Source organism: Carettochelys insculpta, chromosome 13, assembly GCF_033958435.1.
Source record: "Carettochelys insculpta isolate YL-2023 chromosome 13, ASM3395843v1, whole genome shotgun sequence".
NCBI classification, from domain to species: domain Eukaryota; kingdom Metazoa; phylum Chordata; order Testudines; family Carettochelyidae; genus Carettochelys; species Carettochelys insculpta.
In genome coordinates this window covers 5,235,486-5,255,812 of record NC_134149.1, presented here as the reverse complement: position 1 = coordinate 5,255,812, position 20,327 = coordinate 5,235,486, and the positions used below count along the sequence as shown (strand labels likewise).

The following is a 20,327-nucleotide window of genomic DNA, read 5'->3' as shown; positions in this document are numbered from 1 at the left end:
AAGTGAGACTGTGCTGCTGGGGTGGATTTATCAGCCTTGCATATCTCCAACAGAGAATGCTTCACATATACTCACCCATAGCAAGGGAGTTCATGAAGTGCTTTTCCAGGACATGTGCGGCAAGGAGTGCACCATGACCACTACCTCTATGATGGGACACTGACTGGATTCAGTGCGATCTACAGAATAGCCCTAACGACATCATCACAACTTCCAGCTGTTATTGAGCTTGGCGACAGCCACTTACCACATGACCAGAATTGTCCTATTGTTCCCTTATGCTGTCTGTTGTATTCAACTACTGCGTTGATCATGGATTGGCAAGTCTTCCAGGCAAAGATGGGTTTTCTAGTTTAGGTTTGTGCAGCACCCAACACAAAGAAGCCGTGGTCATGGACCAAGATGCTACTGCAAGAATTATAAGCAGTAACACCACCAGCCATTCTCCACCCTGCTTACCTTCCACACTCCAGAGTTGTTTTGATGTTGTGAGAGATGCGTTGTGAACATCTTTTAACACTCCAACCCCCTGCTCCAAACAGAAGAGGTCTAGCTGGAAGAAACCACGTGCTATGCAGTGTCAGTCATTTCCATCAGTGACCCATAGCTTCTCCATTGGTCACATGGCTGTAGAAATTTCTTTTAACAAGACAGAAGTGTCCTGTCTCTGTTACAGTTTATTACCCCACGTATTAAAGAAACACGACAGACTTAGTCAAGAAAAAAAACATTTTATGGGCCAAGGATCCTTCTTTCACAGTACAATGCAACAGTAAAAGATTTAGTCAGTGTAAACAGAAGGTGCAATAATGGTCATCAACTATCACAAGCCAGTTGCACAAAACACCACAACTACTGAGGTTAATGCCATTACTGGACAAAATTCAACAATACTAACAGAAATCAAAACTCAATCTACAGTGCTTTTTCATGTGCAAAACCCAAGTTAATTTACAGACAAGAGGAGTTCAAAGGGACGACAGTGCTAAACGTTTATAAGAAAATTGCAGAATTGTACATCTGAGGCCATATTACATATTTGGCAAAAGACTGACAGCCTCAACGCCAGGGTGGCAAGCATTCACCGAGCCTTTGAAGTGAGTGGAAACGGTAGGTTCTCAATGCCACTGAAGAGCAAGCCCTCTGTATTCTCCACTACACTGGAATAAAGGAAATAGTTTCCTGCTCTTGTAAGCCGTTTCTACTGAGCTACTTCTGACTCTCAGCTTTGATTGATTTACTCATTCCGTTTTGATCTTTAAAGCAGTCCTTATATTATGTTTAACACACAATAGAGTTCCTGACTACACAAAAACAAACTCTCAAATATTTCTCTAAGTACTTCAATAATCAATTAAATGTTAATTAACATTAAAACCTAGACTGTAGTAATGTATTGGCAATTCATATATGGTAGCTAAAGCTTGAGAGAGAAACACATTAACAAGACAGGAGTAAATTCTGGCATTTTGATGGTATTTGGCACTGCCAAGTGAATCTTGATTTCTCAGAGGATTTTTAAGGCTACAGAGACCTAGCTCCAAAATCAAAGGCCTTGTCCCACTTTAAACCCTGGACAACTAACACCTTCTAGCTAACACATTTTAAAAACTGAGCACTGCCTAGGTTTGGACCTGACCAGTTCCACACACAAAAGCTTGTGCAAACACATTCTTAACACTGCACCTTTCATCCTAGGTTAGACAAGGCCAATGAGGGTTTACTGCTGCTTCTAGTATGTACTGGATGAGGCCCTAGCTGCTAAGGGCACTTCAGATGACTCAGTTGCAAGCTGGGTGAAGTAATATCTCGTTCTGGAGTAACTTCTGTTAGTGGGGAGAGAGCTTTCACACTTACATGGACCTCTTGAGACCTGTGAAATCTCAAAAGCTTCTCTTTCACCAGAGAAGCTGATCCAATCATAGATATTACCTTACCTACTCTCTCTCCTCTCTCTCTCTCGCATATGCAACATAGCTACAACACTGCGAACAATTTTGAGGAAGTGTCTCTTAGGAATGCTTCCCAGCACAAGTAGACAGGCTCACATCAGCTCACTAAAAACAGCAGCAATGTTACAGCGGCACAAACTGCTATTTCTGAAGGGGCCAGGCTGAATCAGACTGAGACAGCTACCTGAAGCATCGCAGCCCTACTGCTGTTTTTAGCATATGTCTGCGTTTGGGAAGCACTCTTGCAGTCACTGTGTAGGGTTCTCACTGGGATCGCAAGGATCGGGTATTTCTTCACTAAAACTATGAGGTGGACAAAGCAGAGGCCTGCAGCGCTCTGACAGCAGTGGAGCCTCCCAGGGAGAGATTGAAAATCAACTTCAAACTGTGCCGAGTATCTCGTACTGAAAGAAATCAGATGACGCGCTCTTATCCCAGGCATCTCTAAACAGCTGTATTTTCCACGTTCAATGGTATCAACGTGGATCTTTGTAAACTAAATTCACAGTCACCAGCTTACAGAGGAAAAACCAAGAGGTTGTTATTTAATGTCTCTCTTTTTAAAAAAGCAAAACAAAAAGTACGTAATGAGGCAGCAACCAAAACTCAACACTTTTTCTTCTTTTTTAAACACATGAAGTTACAATACAGACATAATATAAAATGTACTTTGAATGGAAATCCTGCATAGCAGGAAACAAACCAGCTAGCATTAAACAAATGGCTATGTCAATAGCTAGAAGTGCCATTTCCTAGGTGCAATGAAGATTCTTATTTCTTTACATATAAATGCAGAATGTACACAGTTACAGGGGAGTCCTATAGAAAAACCAATACATTTTGCTTAAAAAGGAAAAGCAGCATTTCTTGGGGATAATTTTACTGCAAAAAATTAATTCTACTTCGGTAATTTTAAGGCAGTATTATTTAGACCTGAGAAAATGAAAAAAATGTACTTTTGTTCTCTGAACTATAAATACACACGCAGCGAAAGTCTAAATATGTCCTTGTTTCTCCTCCCCTTTGCATGAATGTCCCACTCCACAGCAGTGGTGGGTAAACATCCAAAGAAAATAGAAGTCATGTCCTGAGCTGAGAGGCACACAGTACTCACAATTCCACGCAAACTCAGCAGGAGTTGTAAGTACTCAGGCTACTTTCAGCCTGAGGCCCAGAACTATCTTGAGGAAAAGCGCTCTTCTTTTAACAGAATGAATGCTAATTCAGAAATCAGCCTTGTGTGTATTTGGGACTGTAGACGGACTGGTTGATTGTGTGGCTAAAAATAAATTAAAATTATACACACAAGTTCCAGGCTGCAATGTTTCTCTTGGGGAAAGGAAGAAATTAAAGTTCTCAGCTTCTCAAATTTTCACTGCACCTTTAGCCATTCCCATCACTGCAGAATAAATCCTAGTACACAAATGTGAAATAGCAAATTGTTCTGTGCTCTTTCTTGGAAAAATGTAAAACCAGGGCAGCTCACAACCATTTATTATAAACAGTAAAACATGAAAATGAATCAGGGAGGAGATTATAGTAACTCCTCAGCATGCAGTGTATCAAACAAAGTGCAACAATTTCAACTAGACAGGAGGACAGACGACTCCCTTTCAGTACCACCTCATTTTCAAAATACCTCTTAAGAAATCTGCATGTACTGTTTCAATCTACAACCTTTGCATTTCCTGTTTGGACAGGTGTGACTCCGAGGTTTAGAATGGAACTGCAGTTGGCTTGTACAGTGATTTCGTTTCCTCAATGCTTAACTAGTAAAAGAATTTCAATCACGAGACAAGGCCCCATCCCAAAATTCTGAACTCAATCACGTTACAAACCTGTTCTCGCTAGAAAAGCTGCGTAAGCAGCACCTGAAATGCAAACTCACCAACTCCAAAGCCTGTGCAGTAAGGCCAATGCAGCTTTTTTTGCGATCAATTCTTTCCTGAAGCTCTGGGCCCCAATAAGAAAAGTGACCCACCTGGGACCAAAGGAGGGCTCAGAACAACTTCTCCAGATGGCTGGCATTATCTCTCCAAGCAGTGGCTTAGTAGTGTGGGTGAGTCACTTCAGAGCAAAATCCTCCCTTTCCTTCCCAGGTGCTACGCATGCTGTGACAACAATGTGTTCTCTTTGTACTGGCCCAGATAAATGGAGACCCCAGCTCAAAGCCCAATACCACAGTCCAGAGTATGACCGGCTGCTAAACCATCAGACAATTTCTGAGCAGAGCGTTTGCCCAGTACTATACTGTGAGTATTTGATAATCAGCGATAAGAGGGACCAAAGCAGTCGTCATGTGACTAATAATCAATTTACATCTTTAGCTAACACCTCCCCCCAACTCCTCTAGATAGGGCAAAGCAAAGGAAACATTTCTTGTGTCATTCTGGTTTGTGTCAAGCTGAATTCTGAATGCTAACAAAAGAGAAGTCAGCCACTTTCCCTACCTAGCTGGGACCAAAGGCCATACGTCACACCACTTAAAAAGAAGTCCACCATGTGCAAAAGATTAATATGCTACAACCCAGCTTCCCTCTATACAGTGCAGTCAACACGGTTTTCAACTTAAACTGCAGCTTGCTCTTCACAAGCCATCTTGTAGAGAATATTCATATTCTTCTGACACCATATGAACAATATTTATACAGCTTAGACATTCTGAGACATGCATTAGATTTTAGGTAGTACATATTTCTTCATGATGACATATGCGGATATTGTCAATTAAATCAGACAACATAAATCTTACGCTGGGCCATGTCTTGCACTATCTACCAAACTTGAGGGAGGCTCAGAATCATCCATGGGAAGGACCAGGCGTGTTCCCCGTATTACAAGTTCATGGTCTCCAAATGCCAGCTCCCGATCCAATGCATCTTCTGAACTGTTTCCCGCAATCTTCCTAGATGTACCACCAGAGGTGACAGAATCAGCGTTCACAGTAGAATCCCCATATGTCAGACTGATGTCTCCATCGTTCAAAATAAGGTCAGAATCATCGTCCTTCAGCTGCTCTTGATTCTGAATAATAAAAATCACAATTTTATTTTCTTACTAATTTCTTATACACACCACATTCTGAGAACAAGGAGATAACAACAGATTAGAGGCAGTATCCAGTGAAGGCGAGTCCATCACATCTCTGACTACTAAGTGGTGCCCTTAAAAATACTTCCTTGATCCAAAGACACAGCCATAAGGTATAACATGGATTTCACATCAGTGTTTCTTCTGAGCTTTCTCAGAACGCGTCTATATGGCTAACTGCGCAGCTAAAAATTGACTTATCAGCAGTCGACTGCTCTGGCTGTCTGCACAGAAGAAGGTCGACAGCAGTGTTCTTCCCGTTGACCTTTCTTAATCTTCGTTTCTCACGAGGTGTTCTGGGGTCAACTCTGACCCCGGAAAGCACCATTTCGCTTATGCATGAAACAAAACCACAGAAGATCGACCCTGAATGGCTCAATTTTCTGTGGGACCGTGGCTGTAGACTCACTTCTCACTGAACTCTTGCTATGGACAAAGTCCAGCAAAAGAAGCCATCAGGCACAACAGTTCACAAGTGACCAGATGCATCTGTCAGGGATGGCGCATGGTCCTGCCAAGAAGGCAAAGGACTGGACTCGATGACCTTCCGAGGTCCCTTCCAGTTCTCTGAGATGTGTATCTCCACACGTTTATATTTATTTATTATTGACACTAAGAACAGCTGGTGTCAGGATTCTAGTTTGATCCAGACTGACAGTTTTCTGGTTTCTAATTCATTGCTTCTGCAATGACAAGTGCCAGGATCACTCTGTGGTATGGAAGACAACCACCTCCAAAGGGCACTGTCACTTTGTGGCCAATTATTTTCAGCTGCGAAGGCAAAATGCACATGGAAGGTACCTCATCAGCCAAACTAAGCATGTGTCTTTCCATAAAACTCCCAGCATCAGCTGTTTCATAGAGCAGCTGTCACAAGATAGGCCCCAACAGCGACTCATGTGTTGGCAACACACTGTTGAAGTGAAGCTGATGATGCATGAACTTTTACTATATTCTATAGCTTCAGATAACAGATGAAGATCCCCAAAGCCCTGGACTTACCAGTGTGCACCCTCCACAATGTGGACAGAAAGATAAATACATCCAATTCAGAGAACACAGGGGTAGGAAGGTCACATTTGTCAGACTAGTACTAGACTTACTTCATAAGCCTGAGGACTTGTCAAGCATCTGGCAACAGGCCCGCAGCAACTAGGAAGTGTCGTTGTGAGAGGAGGACCACTATGTGTCAACAGAGGCTTCAGGTAGCTGTGGAGTGTGTTAAGGAAGAGATGGAGTACGGCTGAATTCATAAGTCAAAGGGCACAATGGTGCGGGGCAGAAATACAAAGCAGAGACAGCCCAAGATTTAAACATTTCTGTTGATAACAAAATGGAGGGACCAAGGCAAAAGCCGGACGAGAACACAACACCAAGGAGCTGAGGCAAGGAATCAGCCGAGTCTGTGCCAGATTCTTTGCAGGGGACACCACACTGCAAAGCTGCTGATTCTACTTGCTATGCACATCCCTTCCCACGTGTTTTACCTGTTCTTTGGGAAGTGCCTCCTACAGACTGTCTGGGGGCAAAATGTCATTTTATTTTCTGTGCATGTGTAATGGCAAACGACAAAGGTTTGGGGTGAGATTCACAGGAGTCCCGAAGGCACTGCCTTCTTCAGGGAAGGAGGGGTGTCTTTCACTGTCTTAGCTAGTCCACAGAACTAAAAAGAGAGAAAACAGTGAAGACAAGATAGCAGTTTGCAGCCAGGTGTGCACCCTAGGCTCTCCAAGCATCTGACTTGCCATGCAGATCCTAGCTTCAGCTGTTTCACAGAGCAGGTATCCCAAGATACTTCCCAACACTATCTCATGCATTAGCAACATGCTGTCAAAAGTAAAGAAGCAGCTGATTAAACATTCTTCCTACATTATATAATTTCAGATAACTGATGGAAAAACCCCAACACACTGGACTTACTCATTTAAGTTCCATGTGTGGTTTATCAGTCTCCTCAGCCTGCTAACTCTTGTGCAAACTATGAACAGCCTTGTTTTCACTAGGATCTCACCTCTATCCAGTTACAGCATGTTAACTAACACAAGGCAAGAACACTTTTTCTTTATTTCCTAACAAAGAAATGCCCCATGTGATTTTCAGTCCCAGTGACTTGTGCTCCTAAGTTACTTTGGAAAATTCCATCACTGTGTTAACAAAAGTGTTGAACAGACAAACCATGAATGTTCCAAATCTAACTCTGCACCTACGTGCTGGAGCATGGGTCCAGCTGGTTGCCTTAGCGTGGTGCATCTGTTTCCTTTCTAAGTGTTAGTCAGTAATTTTCCCCGAACAAAAAGCTGCAGCTGCTATTGGCATATGCACCCCAGAGACCTGCTAATGGTCAGAAAAACAACCTCAATGTTGAAACCATATTGCTTCTGAGAAGTTGATGGATCCTCTTTATTTAAAAAAACGCTTTCTTCCTACTTCCACAACTAAAGCACGTAGAGCATTTTACAAGTATTTCAATTAAAATATAGCAAAGAATTCCAGACATAATTTGTAAAGAAAACCTAGATATCTGGGACCATGCAAATGACAGATACGAGGTAATACGACTGCAACCAAATGAATCGGAAAATGAGTGCAATGAGCATATCAGAACACAGTCCCAGTTAAACCGTTTTCTAAAAAGGGAAGCACCCACCACCACTTTTCCAGCAGACAGCCCCTTTTGCCAGAGCTTGGCAAATCACGTCACTATTAATTCCCTGTGCCGTGTTACGACAAAGGAGACCGGCATAGCACAAATGCAGAATGCTTTAACGAGATGGGAAAGGGCTATCCGAGGAGCAAAGTAAGTGCCTCTGAACTTATTCCTGCACTTCTGCCACAAGAACCACATGTATATGGAACTTAAACCCATTATCTACTTTAGAAACACACTGTGTGTGTGTCTGTCCATCTGTCTGTGAGTTTGTTCAACTCCTCCTCCTAAATGGTCGGAGCTGGGACCTCCAAATTGGATATGCAGCTTCCTCTTTCTGTAACTTAAAGCAAGGTTGGGGTTTGGTTGTGCCAGGACAAGGGGATGTGCCTGGAATTTGATTGTTCCTCGTAAAATGGAAAGGGAGGAGCCTGGTAAGGGGGACAGCTCTTCTGCAAAATGACTATGGCAAGGGGAGGGTAACCTGCGGCTCTTTAAGGAGTCGGTTGCGGCTCCCGGTGCTGCCACAGCTGACTCCTCTTGCAGCTCCTTGCCCTGCCACTGTTGAACTTATGGAACTAAAGTCAATTGGGACTAAGGGCCAGCAGTGCAGAGGGAGGGATCTGACCATTAAACTAATTAAAACTAGTTCCACTATTTCAGCAGTGGCAGGGCAGGGAGCCGCCTCTGCTGCAGAAAAACAAAAAACGTATTTGAATTAAGGACCTGAGCAACAACAAGTAAATCTTCTAATAATTCCATATTGTGAAGCCTGTTGCATACCTGGATCTGAGCCATACATACTCAAACCTATGGTTGGAAAGAACTGGATACAGTCTCACAGGCGCAGACAATATGAGTAGGAAAGAACAATGGACCAGATAACATTAGCTACTTTGCTACCAGGGGACAAATCATGGTCTGAGGCTGGTATACACTCCAAAAAAAATTCGACTTCAGATATGCAACTCCAGCTGTAAGAACTGCATAGCTGGAGCCAACGTACCTTAAGCTGAATTTCTGGTGTGGTCCCCCTGAGGGAGGTCAACCGGGGAAACTCTCCCGTTTCCTTCCCTTAGTCCTCATGACTGCAAGGCGTACCGAGTCAATGGGCATGCCCTAAATGTTCAATTTAGCGTTTCCCTATTAAACATGCTCCAAAAGATCGGCTTCCAGAGCATTAATCTTCACATAAGTATAGATGTTCCATGAGGTAACAGCGTTATTCAGAGACCCAGATTTTGGCTCTATTTCCGTAAAGGATACTTGTGATCGAAGTTGTACCACAGTCTGAACAACCAGGCACTTTCTGCTTTTGTACTCCTCCTTTCACTTTCCGGGACACCCTGCAACAGAGTTGACAAATTCAATAACAACCAGATAAAGCAATTCTCTCTCTAGGAACTGGATCAGCATGAAAACGCACTGTTCTGAGTTACATGTGTAAGGTGAGGAAGAGGGGTGCTCTAGGGTTTACACAGTATCTTTCATTCACTATTCACCGACACACCCATCTCCTTTTTTGCAGTCATGTAACATCCTTGAGGTGCCTTCAGCAATTCCTTGCATGACAATAGAATACCAGTGAAATATTTCACATGGAGTTTCCTTTAACACAGTTTAACAAGTAAAAATAAGGTACAGCCTGCATCACGTGACCAGCCAAAAAGCCTCTGCATTACAGGTGTTTGTACTGCTACTCCTCAGAACCCATTTCCTTCTATGGCTTTCTAGTACTCGAGACAGCTTAAAGAGGAATTACACATCATGACCCACAGAAGAAGTGGAGATATCTCTTGTTCTCCCACCACCTTCTCTAATGCCATTTGTTCCCATGCTGCACTCATAACAGAGCCAACTTGCTGGGGAAGAAGCCGTGTCTTTTAATGCCCACCAGCGCAGAGTGGGCTGTTTTTGAGAATCCAGAAGCTGCACACAGAAAACATCTGATCCACTGCGTGGTTTGCTACTCACGTGATGTCATTTCTTAAAGACAAGATTTTTATATGTACTAGATGCCAAATGCAGATTCCCTGTTTTTGACACTTGAACTAAAATCTATCGAATTCACGACTTTAGCAATGGATGGCTTCTGGCATTCAGATTTTGCTTCTTCAATCAAATGTTCCACTGAAGTTAGCCTGGCAGACTGATGGGTCTGGACTCTTCCAATAATAGCTTGAGGATCACAGAAAGCAAAGTCCCTCTGAAAGGCCTTATTATGGACAGGATCATCACAAGTACCTCAGTGATTTCAGTGAGAGCTCCAAATACAGAGCAGCTCAGGCCCTAATCGGGCAAGTGTCAGTCCCAATAAGGGAACAGCTGTATGCTATTTTATCAAAGCGCACTTCCACAACTCAGAGGAAGCTGTGCTAGTCTATACACTATCAAAACGAAAAGCAGTCAAGCAGCACTTGGGCACTTTCTCATGCTCCTCTACTAACATCATATACGCCATCATGTGCCAACAATGCCCAGGTGCTTTGTATATTGGACAGACTTCTAACTCCCTTAGACAAAGGGTCAATGGGCACAAAACAGACATCAAAACACTCCAGATCCACAAACCAGTTAGTCAACATTTCAATGGAATAGGGCACTCTGTCAATGACCTAAAGGTATGTGTGTTACTGAAAAAGAATTATCACTCCATTTTGGAAAGAGAAACATCTGAACTGGCTTTTATATTCAAATTCGGCACATTAACACATGGTTTAAATCGTGATGGGAACTTTCTGAGTCACTATAGGGGCTTGTCTGCATACTTGACTCAATCTAATTCTTGACCTTCCCCCCCACCCCTCCACTCTCTGATTTGCTCACCTTGATTATCTTTTTCTGATTTGTCCTCCTTGCTTACTGGTTTTGGTTCTCTGTGCCTTAAATATTGAGTCTGTTCTGGTCTGGCTATGGCCTGAAGAAGTGGGTCTGTCCCACGAAAGCTCACCTAATAAACCATTTTGCTAGTCTTTAATGTGCTACTTGACTGCTTTTTGTTTTTCCACAACTCAGCATGAGTCTTTGTCTTAGAGCTGTAAGCATTTTCTGTTTCTATAAAATAAACAAATGTAGTAATGCAACACAGGTGTGAACGAACAGCAGCCTGTGACAACCTGAGGGTTCAGAATAGCATCATAGATGCCCAAAAAAGATAACATTCAAGGAAGCTGCTGCAGTGTTACATGTTAGGATGAAAGAGAGGAAAGGTTTAAATATAATTAAAAATCAAATACCACAGAAGCAGGAAAATGACAGTTCTGGTGTTAAAACCCAGCCCCACTCCACCGTGTGTATACAACATGTCTTGAAATTAAAAATAAAAAACACAGAGGTTTTTGGCTCCCAAGGCTTTTTTCCAGAGAGGGATTGTACCGCGGAACAGATGGAACTGACAAGATACAGAATACAGGGATGATTTTCCCACTATCTTTTTTCAGGTTTAAAACAAAAAAGCAGTCAAGTAGCACTTTAACAAAATAATTTATTAGGTGAGCTTTCGTGGGACAGACCCCCTTCTTCAGACCATAGCCATACCAGAACAGACTCAATAATTAAGGCACAGAGAACCAAAAATAGTAATCAAGGTTGACAGATCAGAAAAAGATGATCAAGGTGAGCAAATCAGAGTAGAGGGGCAGAAGGGGGTGGCAGGGGGAGATCAGAATTAGATTAAGCCAAGTATCATAGAATTATAGAACAATAGAGCTGGAAGAGACCTAAAAAAAGCCATCAAGTCCAGCCCCCTGCTCTAAGCAGGACCAAACCCATCAGATCATCCCTGCCAGGGCTTTGTCGAGCCGAGACTTAAACACCTCCAGGGATGGAGACTCCACTACTTCCCTGGGTAGACCATTCCAATGCTTCACCACCCTCCTAGTGAAAAAGTTTTTCCTAATGTTCAACCTGGACCTTCCCAACTGCAACTTCAGACCATTGTTCTGTGTTCTGCCATCCGTGACCACTGTGAACAGCCTCCCTCCAGCCTCTTTGCAGCCTCCCTTCAGTAAGTTGAAGGCTGTTATCAAGTCCCCTGACTAAACAGTCCCAATTTCCTCAACCTTTCTTCATAAGTCATATGCTCCAGCCCCCTAATTATTTTGGTTGCCCTCCACCAGACCCTATGCAAAAGAGCCCCTATAACGATCCAGAAAATTCCCATCCCGATTCAAACCACGTGTTAATGTGTCAAATTTGAATACAGAAGAGAGTTCAGCTCTCTTTCCAGACTGTTGTGAAAACTCCTCTTCAGTGAGATGCAAACTTTTAACTCATTAACAGAATGGCCCATTCCTATGGTCTGAAGAAGTGGGGTCTGTCCCACGAATGCTCACCTAATAAATTATTTTGTCAGTCTTTGAAGTGCTACTTGACTGCTTGTTTGTTTTGATAGTATATAGACTAGCACGGCTTACTCTCTGTTACCTTTCAGGTTTACTCATCCTAGGCATGTCCCTTCTTTCACATTTTCACACAATGGCACAAAAACCCCCTCCAACTACCAGAGGGCTGGAGTGAAAGAGAGTGAGCAATCTGGTGTACGTGCAAACCACTCACGTGGTTCTATTTAACTTTCTGCCACTGGGCATGTGGGGCAAGCCCCTACATAAATGCTACCAGGAAAGCAGGTAAAGAACAATATGTACCAAATGTTCTTGATCCGAATCCACACCGACCCTGAGAAGAACAAAAGGAAATGGTTAGTACGAGCATAAACAACCATGTGACATGTTTTTACAGGGGGTTCTCTTTTAGGCTTGGATTCATAGCCAGGTAAGTTTAGTCATCAGCTTTTCCTAGGAGGGGGTAGGATCAGATTGGCTTCAGTGAAACAGGAGATGGGCTTCTGCTGAGTTCTGTCCATAGTCTGTGATGTGCATCTCAGAACTTCCAGTTTCTACACTTTGTTCAGGCACTGCCTCAGACCTGGATTAGCACCAACTATGTCAGCATGTCAGCTCCGTGCTGATGTCCGTCAATGTCTCTATTCAGAAGACCACTGAAACCCTCTTAAGACTTAGAGGACCCCATGCCACATGAACCAGGGCCAGAGCCGTGTGAGGAACTGGTCAGATGTGTGCCAAAAGAGCACAGTTCCAGGGTGTGATAACACACCTCCCTCACAGGATTCAAAGCTCAGCCCTCTCCCCACTAACAGGGCTGTCTAACTACAAATAAATGCATTCAGTGCCCTCGGTTACAACACACTGAACAAATGGGGATGCCAATAACCATGAATGAGAAGCTGAAAAAAGCTGACCAGTGAACTCACTTGTTTTTCGCTCTCACAAAGGGTTGAACTCAGCCACCGGGCAGAGGAACACTGGAAGGGGAGGGTGAAGTGAGCTCTCCAGGGAGCATTAGTGACATTGGCCGGCCAGACCGTGCAGTAACACCAGCTGCAGAATTGACGAACTTTTGCAAGTTGATGTTTGGCTGTTTTGAAAAACTCAAAAGGTACAGAACTTCTAGTGTTCCATGCAGTGGCAGGTGGGGGAGGATACATGGGAGATGCTCAAGATAAATGAACTGAGGTGTTTCAATGACTCCATCTGGACTGGCCTTAATTGCAGGAAGGGTTTGTGAAAACAAACCTGAGCACTAATGCCCAGGCATAACCACCATGAGGAACACGTTACTCCGGAACCCAAGCTACCTACTGCTTCCACTTTGCTACTGAATATTTGCCAGTTAACAGATAATGTAGCGACAGTGACACCCAGTGGTGAAGAGGTTTCGTTTCATTTGTATAACAACGTCTTCCCTACAAACCAGAGATCACACAAGGACTGAACTGTTCTGATTTAGCCTGGAAGTAAACACACACAGGATTCCAGGCTTCATTCAGCCTTCCATATTCTCCTCTGAAAAGGCTGGAATGATGTCAAACACTCCAGAGCATTAAGAGCCTCTCTGCACACTCACTCAGCCCTTTAGATTTAGTTGCTCTGCTAGGAGGCACCCAATGTGTATATTCAAAGCACCCCAAATATTTCTAGTGTCTCACTTGCTGAGGAGACATTGGACACAAAGGCCACGTCTACAGTTGGCCAAAATTTCAAAAGGGCCATGCTAATGGACAAATCGGAGAATATTAATGAGGTGCTGAAATGACTATTAACACCTCATTAGCATGCTGTCAGCCATGGCACTTAAGTGATCAGCTGATACGGAATAAGGGGATTTCGACATTTGCAGGGTCCTTTTGAAAAGGGCCCCATGCAGACGAGCTGCACGCGATAGAAACGTGGCACTTTCGAAGTATTCTCCGATTTGGCAATTAGAATGGCCCTTTCGAAATTTTGGCCATATCTACACATGGCCAAAGAGTGTGTACGCATATACTGGGCATCCCAGAAGGAAGCACAGACCCTTGCTAAAATTCTAAATGCTGCCGGCTGGCAGAAGCGTGGTAGAGTGGAATAAAGGAGATGAGTTTCTTTGGTTTCTCCAGTCTCCACACCTGTGAAAAATTCTTACAGGACCCTCTTACAGGCTAGAGGGCCTCAACGCTTAACCAGCACTGACTGCTGAGGCTCAGGCAGCAAACCGCTTGAATTACACGGCGGAAAGTGGCTGCCTCCATGGTAACAGGTGTCATACTGACATAATAGGTCAAATGAATCAGAAAAGATTGTTTCTGTTCTATGACCCGACACTGAGAATCCCAAGTGGGGGAAATCAGAGACTCGCACCTTGGATGGAACCAAATAGCCCTGTGTCCTGCTATAATGCTGCACAGGATGCCGGGGGATCTCTGAATTCTAGGCAAAGAAAGGATGGGGGACACAGATATCACTCACCGGATATGCAGGCAAGATAACATGGCTGTAGTACCACCGCCAAAAACCCAGACTGTGAAGAACACAATGAGGAGTGTCGTGCTGAACATCATCTGTCTAGCATAGGTGGCTGTATCTCGAATGGCCAGGGCAAAGGCCATGGCACCTCGCAACCCTGTGAGGAAAGGCAAAGAGGTGAATGCCCCTAGTCTGATTAAATCTGCAATCCATATTAGCTACCACTGTCTGTCTCCATGTTGCTACAATTCCCCAATCGGCTTATTGAATCTGGGAGGTGGACTATTGGCATCCTACACTCCTCTCCCTAGCCTAACCACAGCTGTTCTGCCTGCACTCGAGGTGTGATCCTCCAGTGCATTTCTAGAGCACCTGCATTCCAAGAATCTCAAGATGCCCTGAGTAGCTGAGTGGAGCCAGCACTACAATCTCCATTTTAAAGACGACGAAAGCAGGCAGTAAGAAGTCAACTGTTTTGCCTGAGGTTGCAGCTGGTCCATGGCAGAGCTGAGAACATATTCTGACCCCTCAAGCACTACAGTTTGCGTGCGACAGAAGAGCTGCTCTCAAAATGAACACACTTATAATAACTCGGACGTGGATATCTAATGCGAGGCTGCTGTTTCACACATTGCCCAGATGAGCTTAAAGCTGATGGAAGAATATTCCAGGTTGCTCAAAGGGGTGGCTACTTGTGCATTCAGGAGAGGGACTGTCAGGGAAAACAGAGTCACAGGGACAGGGGTCACATACCGGCAAACATCATCATGTGCTGGAGATTTGTTCCAATCTTGTTTCTTCTACCCAAATTAAGTAAAAAGGACAGGGGATAAATATTAGCAGCTCTTCCCAGGAAGATGGCAAGCTGCATTAGTACACACGTTAAGGACATTTCTCCTGCAGTTCATTCCGACAGCTGCATTTAGATTCTTAGATTCAGATCAGGATTCTTTGGAAATTTGAAATGTGTCCCATCCAATGCAATTAATGGATAGTAACCCAGTTTCAGGTGGTCTGATAGCCCAGGGAGAAGCAAACTATCTAGGCAGAATCCAGGAGTGCAGTTCAAAATAATCATAAAGAGACAAGTATAAACAAAAGACGTGGGAAAAAGAATCCGGTGTAAATTATGTAGTGGGGAAATGAAAAAAAATATCGCTAGTTCTCTGTTCCACCTGCAGCCCTGCCCAGCTCACGTTTAACCTCAAAAACTCTTAGCTGCATGTGTGTCCACAAGCAACAGTTTCAGGTACTTTATTATCCTCAAGGGCTTTCTGAAGGTGAAGCTGTCGTAACCACATCCCTCCTTCTGCTCAAGTCACATTCCCAAGGGTACCAGATTCCCAAGCACTTGTAAGCTTTTCTGGAGTTTGGAAGAGGCGTGCTAAGGAAGGGCCTGGTCCTACAAATTTCCCTGGGAGATAAAAGCTATAAGAGTCCAGCCAGCAGTAAATACTCTCACACAGCCTTGGAGAGCCAATGCCTTCCCCTTTTAAACTGTACTTGTAATGCTGTCAGTCCACACACAGTAACAATAACCTTGAAGCCAGGTTCAGTTCTGCCTGGAACAACATGAAAAATTTCTTCCAGCTTTTATTTTCTTTCACAAATTTCATGAACCGAGACATTTTTCTCACACTGCTTGCAAATGTCTCCACTCCCTAAGCTGGTTTCCAGTGCAGAAGCACAATATACTCCAGTCTCCTTCCCCACACGGAACTTCCTTGCTCTCCAGCCCCTTAGCACATTAGCACAACCTTGCAGAAAAATCACAACTTACCTCTCCCACCACAATATCCATTTGCCAACCCTGACAAAGAAAAAGCTAATGATATTTTACTCACCCATCAAAAACATCTTATTCAACCCAGGTAAATGGGAGAAGCCAATTTTGCCAGGCTGTCCTGCCTTACCTTCACTTTCAAACTGAATTCCTCACAGCCTTTGTTCTGAGACACCAGATTCCCTTTTATTTGTGTGAGCGCAAGCCCTGGGCCTGCATTCACACTAGCCCATCCAGAACAGCAAAGCCTTCATCACGTTACTTGTAGGCACCAGCTCAGGCATTCACACTGCTGATTTGAGAGCAATTTTTTAGGTATCAGCCAGGTTTAAGAGTTGCTCCCGATCAGCAGAGAATGTTGGCTACAATGTCTTGTTCTTCCAAGATCTGTTCCACTTTGCAAAACCACAATGGTCTTGTTTATTACCACACGAACACCAGATAGCCTGTAGTTCCTAAGCAGCACATTCATATTCAGTGTAGAGTTTCGGGCTAGGCAGGGTTGTAATATCCACTGACAAGGAATAAAGTAACAAACAGAAAAAAGTGGCAAAAGCAGAGAGAGGCAGTGTGAAGGAAGCTGAGGTGTATGGCTACAGCACACTCACCTGCTCTACGCTAACTGGCTGTGTGAACCACGATGCCCTACACCAAATGCTCTCCAATGCACGCTGACCTACTCCTGACGGAAACATGCACTAAAATGGTTTGCTTCAAAGGATACAAAGGCTCCCACTATAAAAGTAGGGTTGAAGTTGTGGTTCTGGAAGGTGAACAGTGTGAGTCCCATGTAGGAGAAGATGAAATTTTCTGCCAAGAAATTCAGAAGCTCAAACAACTAAAAGGAAAAAAAAAAGTTAGTTACATGTCTTGCAATAAGACAAAGGTGCTCTCCCGCCTGTAAAATACACGCACACGCACGCGCGCACACACACTCACAAAGTGATTTTTTTCACAAAACCCAGGCACATTCACAAAACCCAATCAGTTCTTACAAGAGAGAGAGAGAAAAGTGAATTTGATATTCACAGGAGTTGAGCAGTTTTTACCTGTTTAGTTCTATGCTGAGACTCTGTAGACAAGTTGTTATATGTATAGTGGGCCTGGGTGATCCCACAGAACAACACTGCTACCACACCTAGGGAGCAGAATGGCACACTTACAACTTTTGTACACAAAATGGGAAACAGAGCTACTTATTTATATGGTACTGGTTTTCATGCAACAGTAAAATATTGAAACAACTATAACTTTCGTATTCTTTTTTTTCCTAGTCTTCTCTCCCAAAACACACATAAAATTTACAAAATTTAAATTTGAAATTCCCCTCTTATCCATAAGTTTTGTGCTGTAGTTTAAATTACTTGATGCAGAGGGAGATTGGCAACTGCAACTAATGCATGTGAACTACTAAACAGCTTCCCTATGCTTAATACATGTGTGCTGATGTGTCCCTCAGCAATGAGTCCCTTACTCTCCTACCCTAATATAGCAGCTAAAATGCTGTATCCTACCTGTAAAACCACATGCTTCAGCCAGCAAGAATGTACTCCATGACATCAAGAAAAACAAACCAGTTTCCAGCAAAGGGAACTCACGAAGTTTGGTGAACTTGGTGACGTTGCAGACTGTTAAGGAGAATATGTTAACTTAGCAGATGGTTAGCTACCCTACATTCAATGGATAAACAGGAAGACTCACGCTATAATTTATCTTCCGATTATCAGACGTTTCTATGATGGCAGAGCGCAAACCTGTCAGGACACATTTCCAAATAGCAAGGTGAGAGGCAGAGAGCACCCATAATGAAAGCAAGACAGTGGCAAGGCAAGGATGTGGTGATAAGCCCATTATATAGTTACACTGAGTTAGTGGGGGAGTTTATCCATCGACTCTAAGACCTGCTGGATCAGTCCTTTGACAATTAACCTACATAATCCTGAATCCAAACAGGGAGTTGTAAAATAAAGTTTTGCTTTCAAGAATTACATTCTTCACAACTTACTATCCCCAACTTGGTAATACACAGGGGCATTCATATTTCAGGTATATCTGAAACCATCTTCCCTTTAAAATGTTAATTGTGCCTGGTATATATAATTAGGTCAGAGCCTGCTTTCCTAACTTTGACAGGGAGTCACACTGAATTTAACTCCCAATAAACCTTTTGTAGAGCTATATAACAAGGGCAAGACTTAGACAAACTAAGCAACAATTTATGAACAAAAGGTAGTATCTGAAATCTTCAAATGATCTATGTTAACTGTCCCAATGGTATTAAGTTTGTGATGCAGAAAGAAATTGTGCATTGTAAGGAAATCAGACCACATTTGAAATACATCGGTAACATTGCACGGCTTCCCTCTAATCACTTTATCTGCTTTCATTAAACTAGAACAGAAAAATCTTAAAAGCTTAGGCTCATCTGAAACACATTCTAATAACATGGAATACATGTTCTGAAATACCACGGAAGGATATTAAAGCAGTGACTACTCCGGTAGCAGCGCCCATTGCAAACGAGCCACTGAATATGCCGAGGAAGATGCCAATGGACTTAAACATTGCTGTGACATCAAACGTGTGGCTGTTGTCACCTGCTGGCTGGTACGCTACGATTGAACTGCAAGAAATGAACACTCCTTAGTCTGGAACGAAAGCAAGCCTTGGGGATACAATGTCAAGATGATGGTTGTTGCCACAACTTCTGCTGATCACAATCTTGAAAAGATAGACACATTGGATGCAGGGCAGAAAAGGAGACATCAGTGTGCTGATGCCATGCTGGGACTGCACCTGAATTCTCAGCACACATCACCCCAGCTTGAGAAATCAAATCAAGCTCCTATTGTAACAGGTATTTTTGGACACTTCCCTGCCCCCTCCTTACTACTGGGTTTTGAGGAGGTTTATTCTATGGGTTGTTGCCTGCAGGTAGCCAAGAGGCAGGAGCTATTCCAGGAAGAGACTGACCCCTCAGCCACAATGCTTTTGACATGTCCATGTTGCACGGCTCAAATATGCTCTGCTTGGGGCCACCCTTAAAAACCATGCTGGTAATTCAGCACAACCCAGAACATAACATCCCACCTGCTTCCCAGAGTCGGTAGCAAGAGCATATTAAACCTGTGTACTATGCTAGTTCCCCATCTGTTTTGGCTGCAATTCAAGGTACTAATTCTGAACTATAATGCCCCATTTGAACCACCCTCACTTGGCCCACAAAGAGCACCATGATGACTGGGAACAGCCGAGGCACATTTAACAACAAGCCCAGAGGTTCACTTTTAGGGACTGGTGGTGAGGCATTTCCAGGGAGACTCCTCAACTGTGAAACTTGCTCCTCCCGATGATATGAAATTACCACTCACCCTTACCTCCAACCCCAGCTGGCACAAGGCACCTTTTTGGACATTAAGCTGTGGATATTTGCTAGTTCGTTTACAGCTATTTGGTGGGATGGGGGGGGAGGTACACGGAGAAGGGCTGCTTGTGATGCCCCTGTGTGAATTGTAACTTAGCAGGATCTTCCACCTACCAAAGACGCTCAGATAACATGGGCACATACAAGTCAAACATGCCACCCCTCCAGTCATTTACTGTCCCGGAAGGATTTTAAGGTCAGTTTACCAAATCTAACCTTGTACATAACACTGGCCATAGGACGTCCCTGAACTGATTCTTGCTTCCAGTCCAGTAGCTAAGGCTAGACTACCACAGAGCTTTTCTTAAGCATCCATCCTGGATTTTAACATGTCCAGGGATGGAGAATTCACTACCATTCTTGCTAAGTTATGTCAGTGCCTAACTACTTTCACTATTAAAATTTGCTCCTTATTTCTAATCTGAATGTGTCTAGTTTCAACTTCTAGCCACTGGATCTTATTTGTCTGTTAGACTGAGGAGCCCTTTATTATCAAAGTTTTGTTCCCCTGGTAGTTTCTTATTGACTGATCAAATCACCCCTCTCACTCACTACAAGGCATGTTTTTCAATCCTTTCATCATTCTCATGGATTTTCTCTCAGCCCGAGGGGTGTGCAACCTGCAGCTCCG

The 20,327-nt window shown here is 43.5% G+C and overlaps 1 protein-coding gene across 1 annotated transcript in view; it reads right to left on the bottom strand.

Annotated features, from left to right (window-relative positions):
* Window positions 1–721: 721 nt before the first annotated feature.
* SLC9A6 (solute carrier family 9 member A6) overlaps window positions 722–20,327 on the bottom strand; it is a 45,248-nt gene continuing 25,642 nt past the window's right edge. Inside the window, exons 7-16 of the mRNA XM_075007720.1 lie at window positions 18,754–18,895; window positions 17,787–17,892; window positions 17,322–17,410; window positions 16,997–17,110; window positions 15,243–15,354; window positions 14,493–14,646; window positions 12,336–12,366; window positions 8,956–9,035; window positions 6,146–6,251; window positions 722–4,976 (exon numbers count right to left, since the gene is read on the bottom strand). Of these exons, the coding sequence (XP_074863821.1) occupies window positions 4,701–4,976; window positions 6,146–6,251; window positions 8,956–9,035; window positions 12,336–12,366; window positions 14,493–14,646; window positions 15,243–15,354; window positions 16,997–17,110; window positions 17,322–17,410; window positions 17,787–17,892; window positions 18,754–18,895 (1,210 nt within the window). The 3' untranslated portion in view covers window positions 722–4,700. The remainder of the gene's footprint in view (window positions 4,977–6,145; window positions 6,252–8,955; window positions 9,036–12,335; window positions 12,367–14,492; window positions 14,647–15,242; window positions 15,355–16,996; window positions 17,111–17,321; window positions 17,411–17,786; window positions 17,893–18,753; window positions 18,896–20,327) is intronic.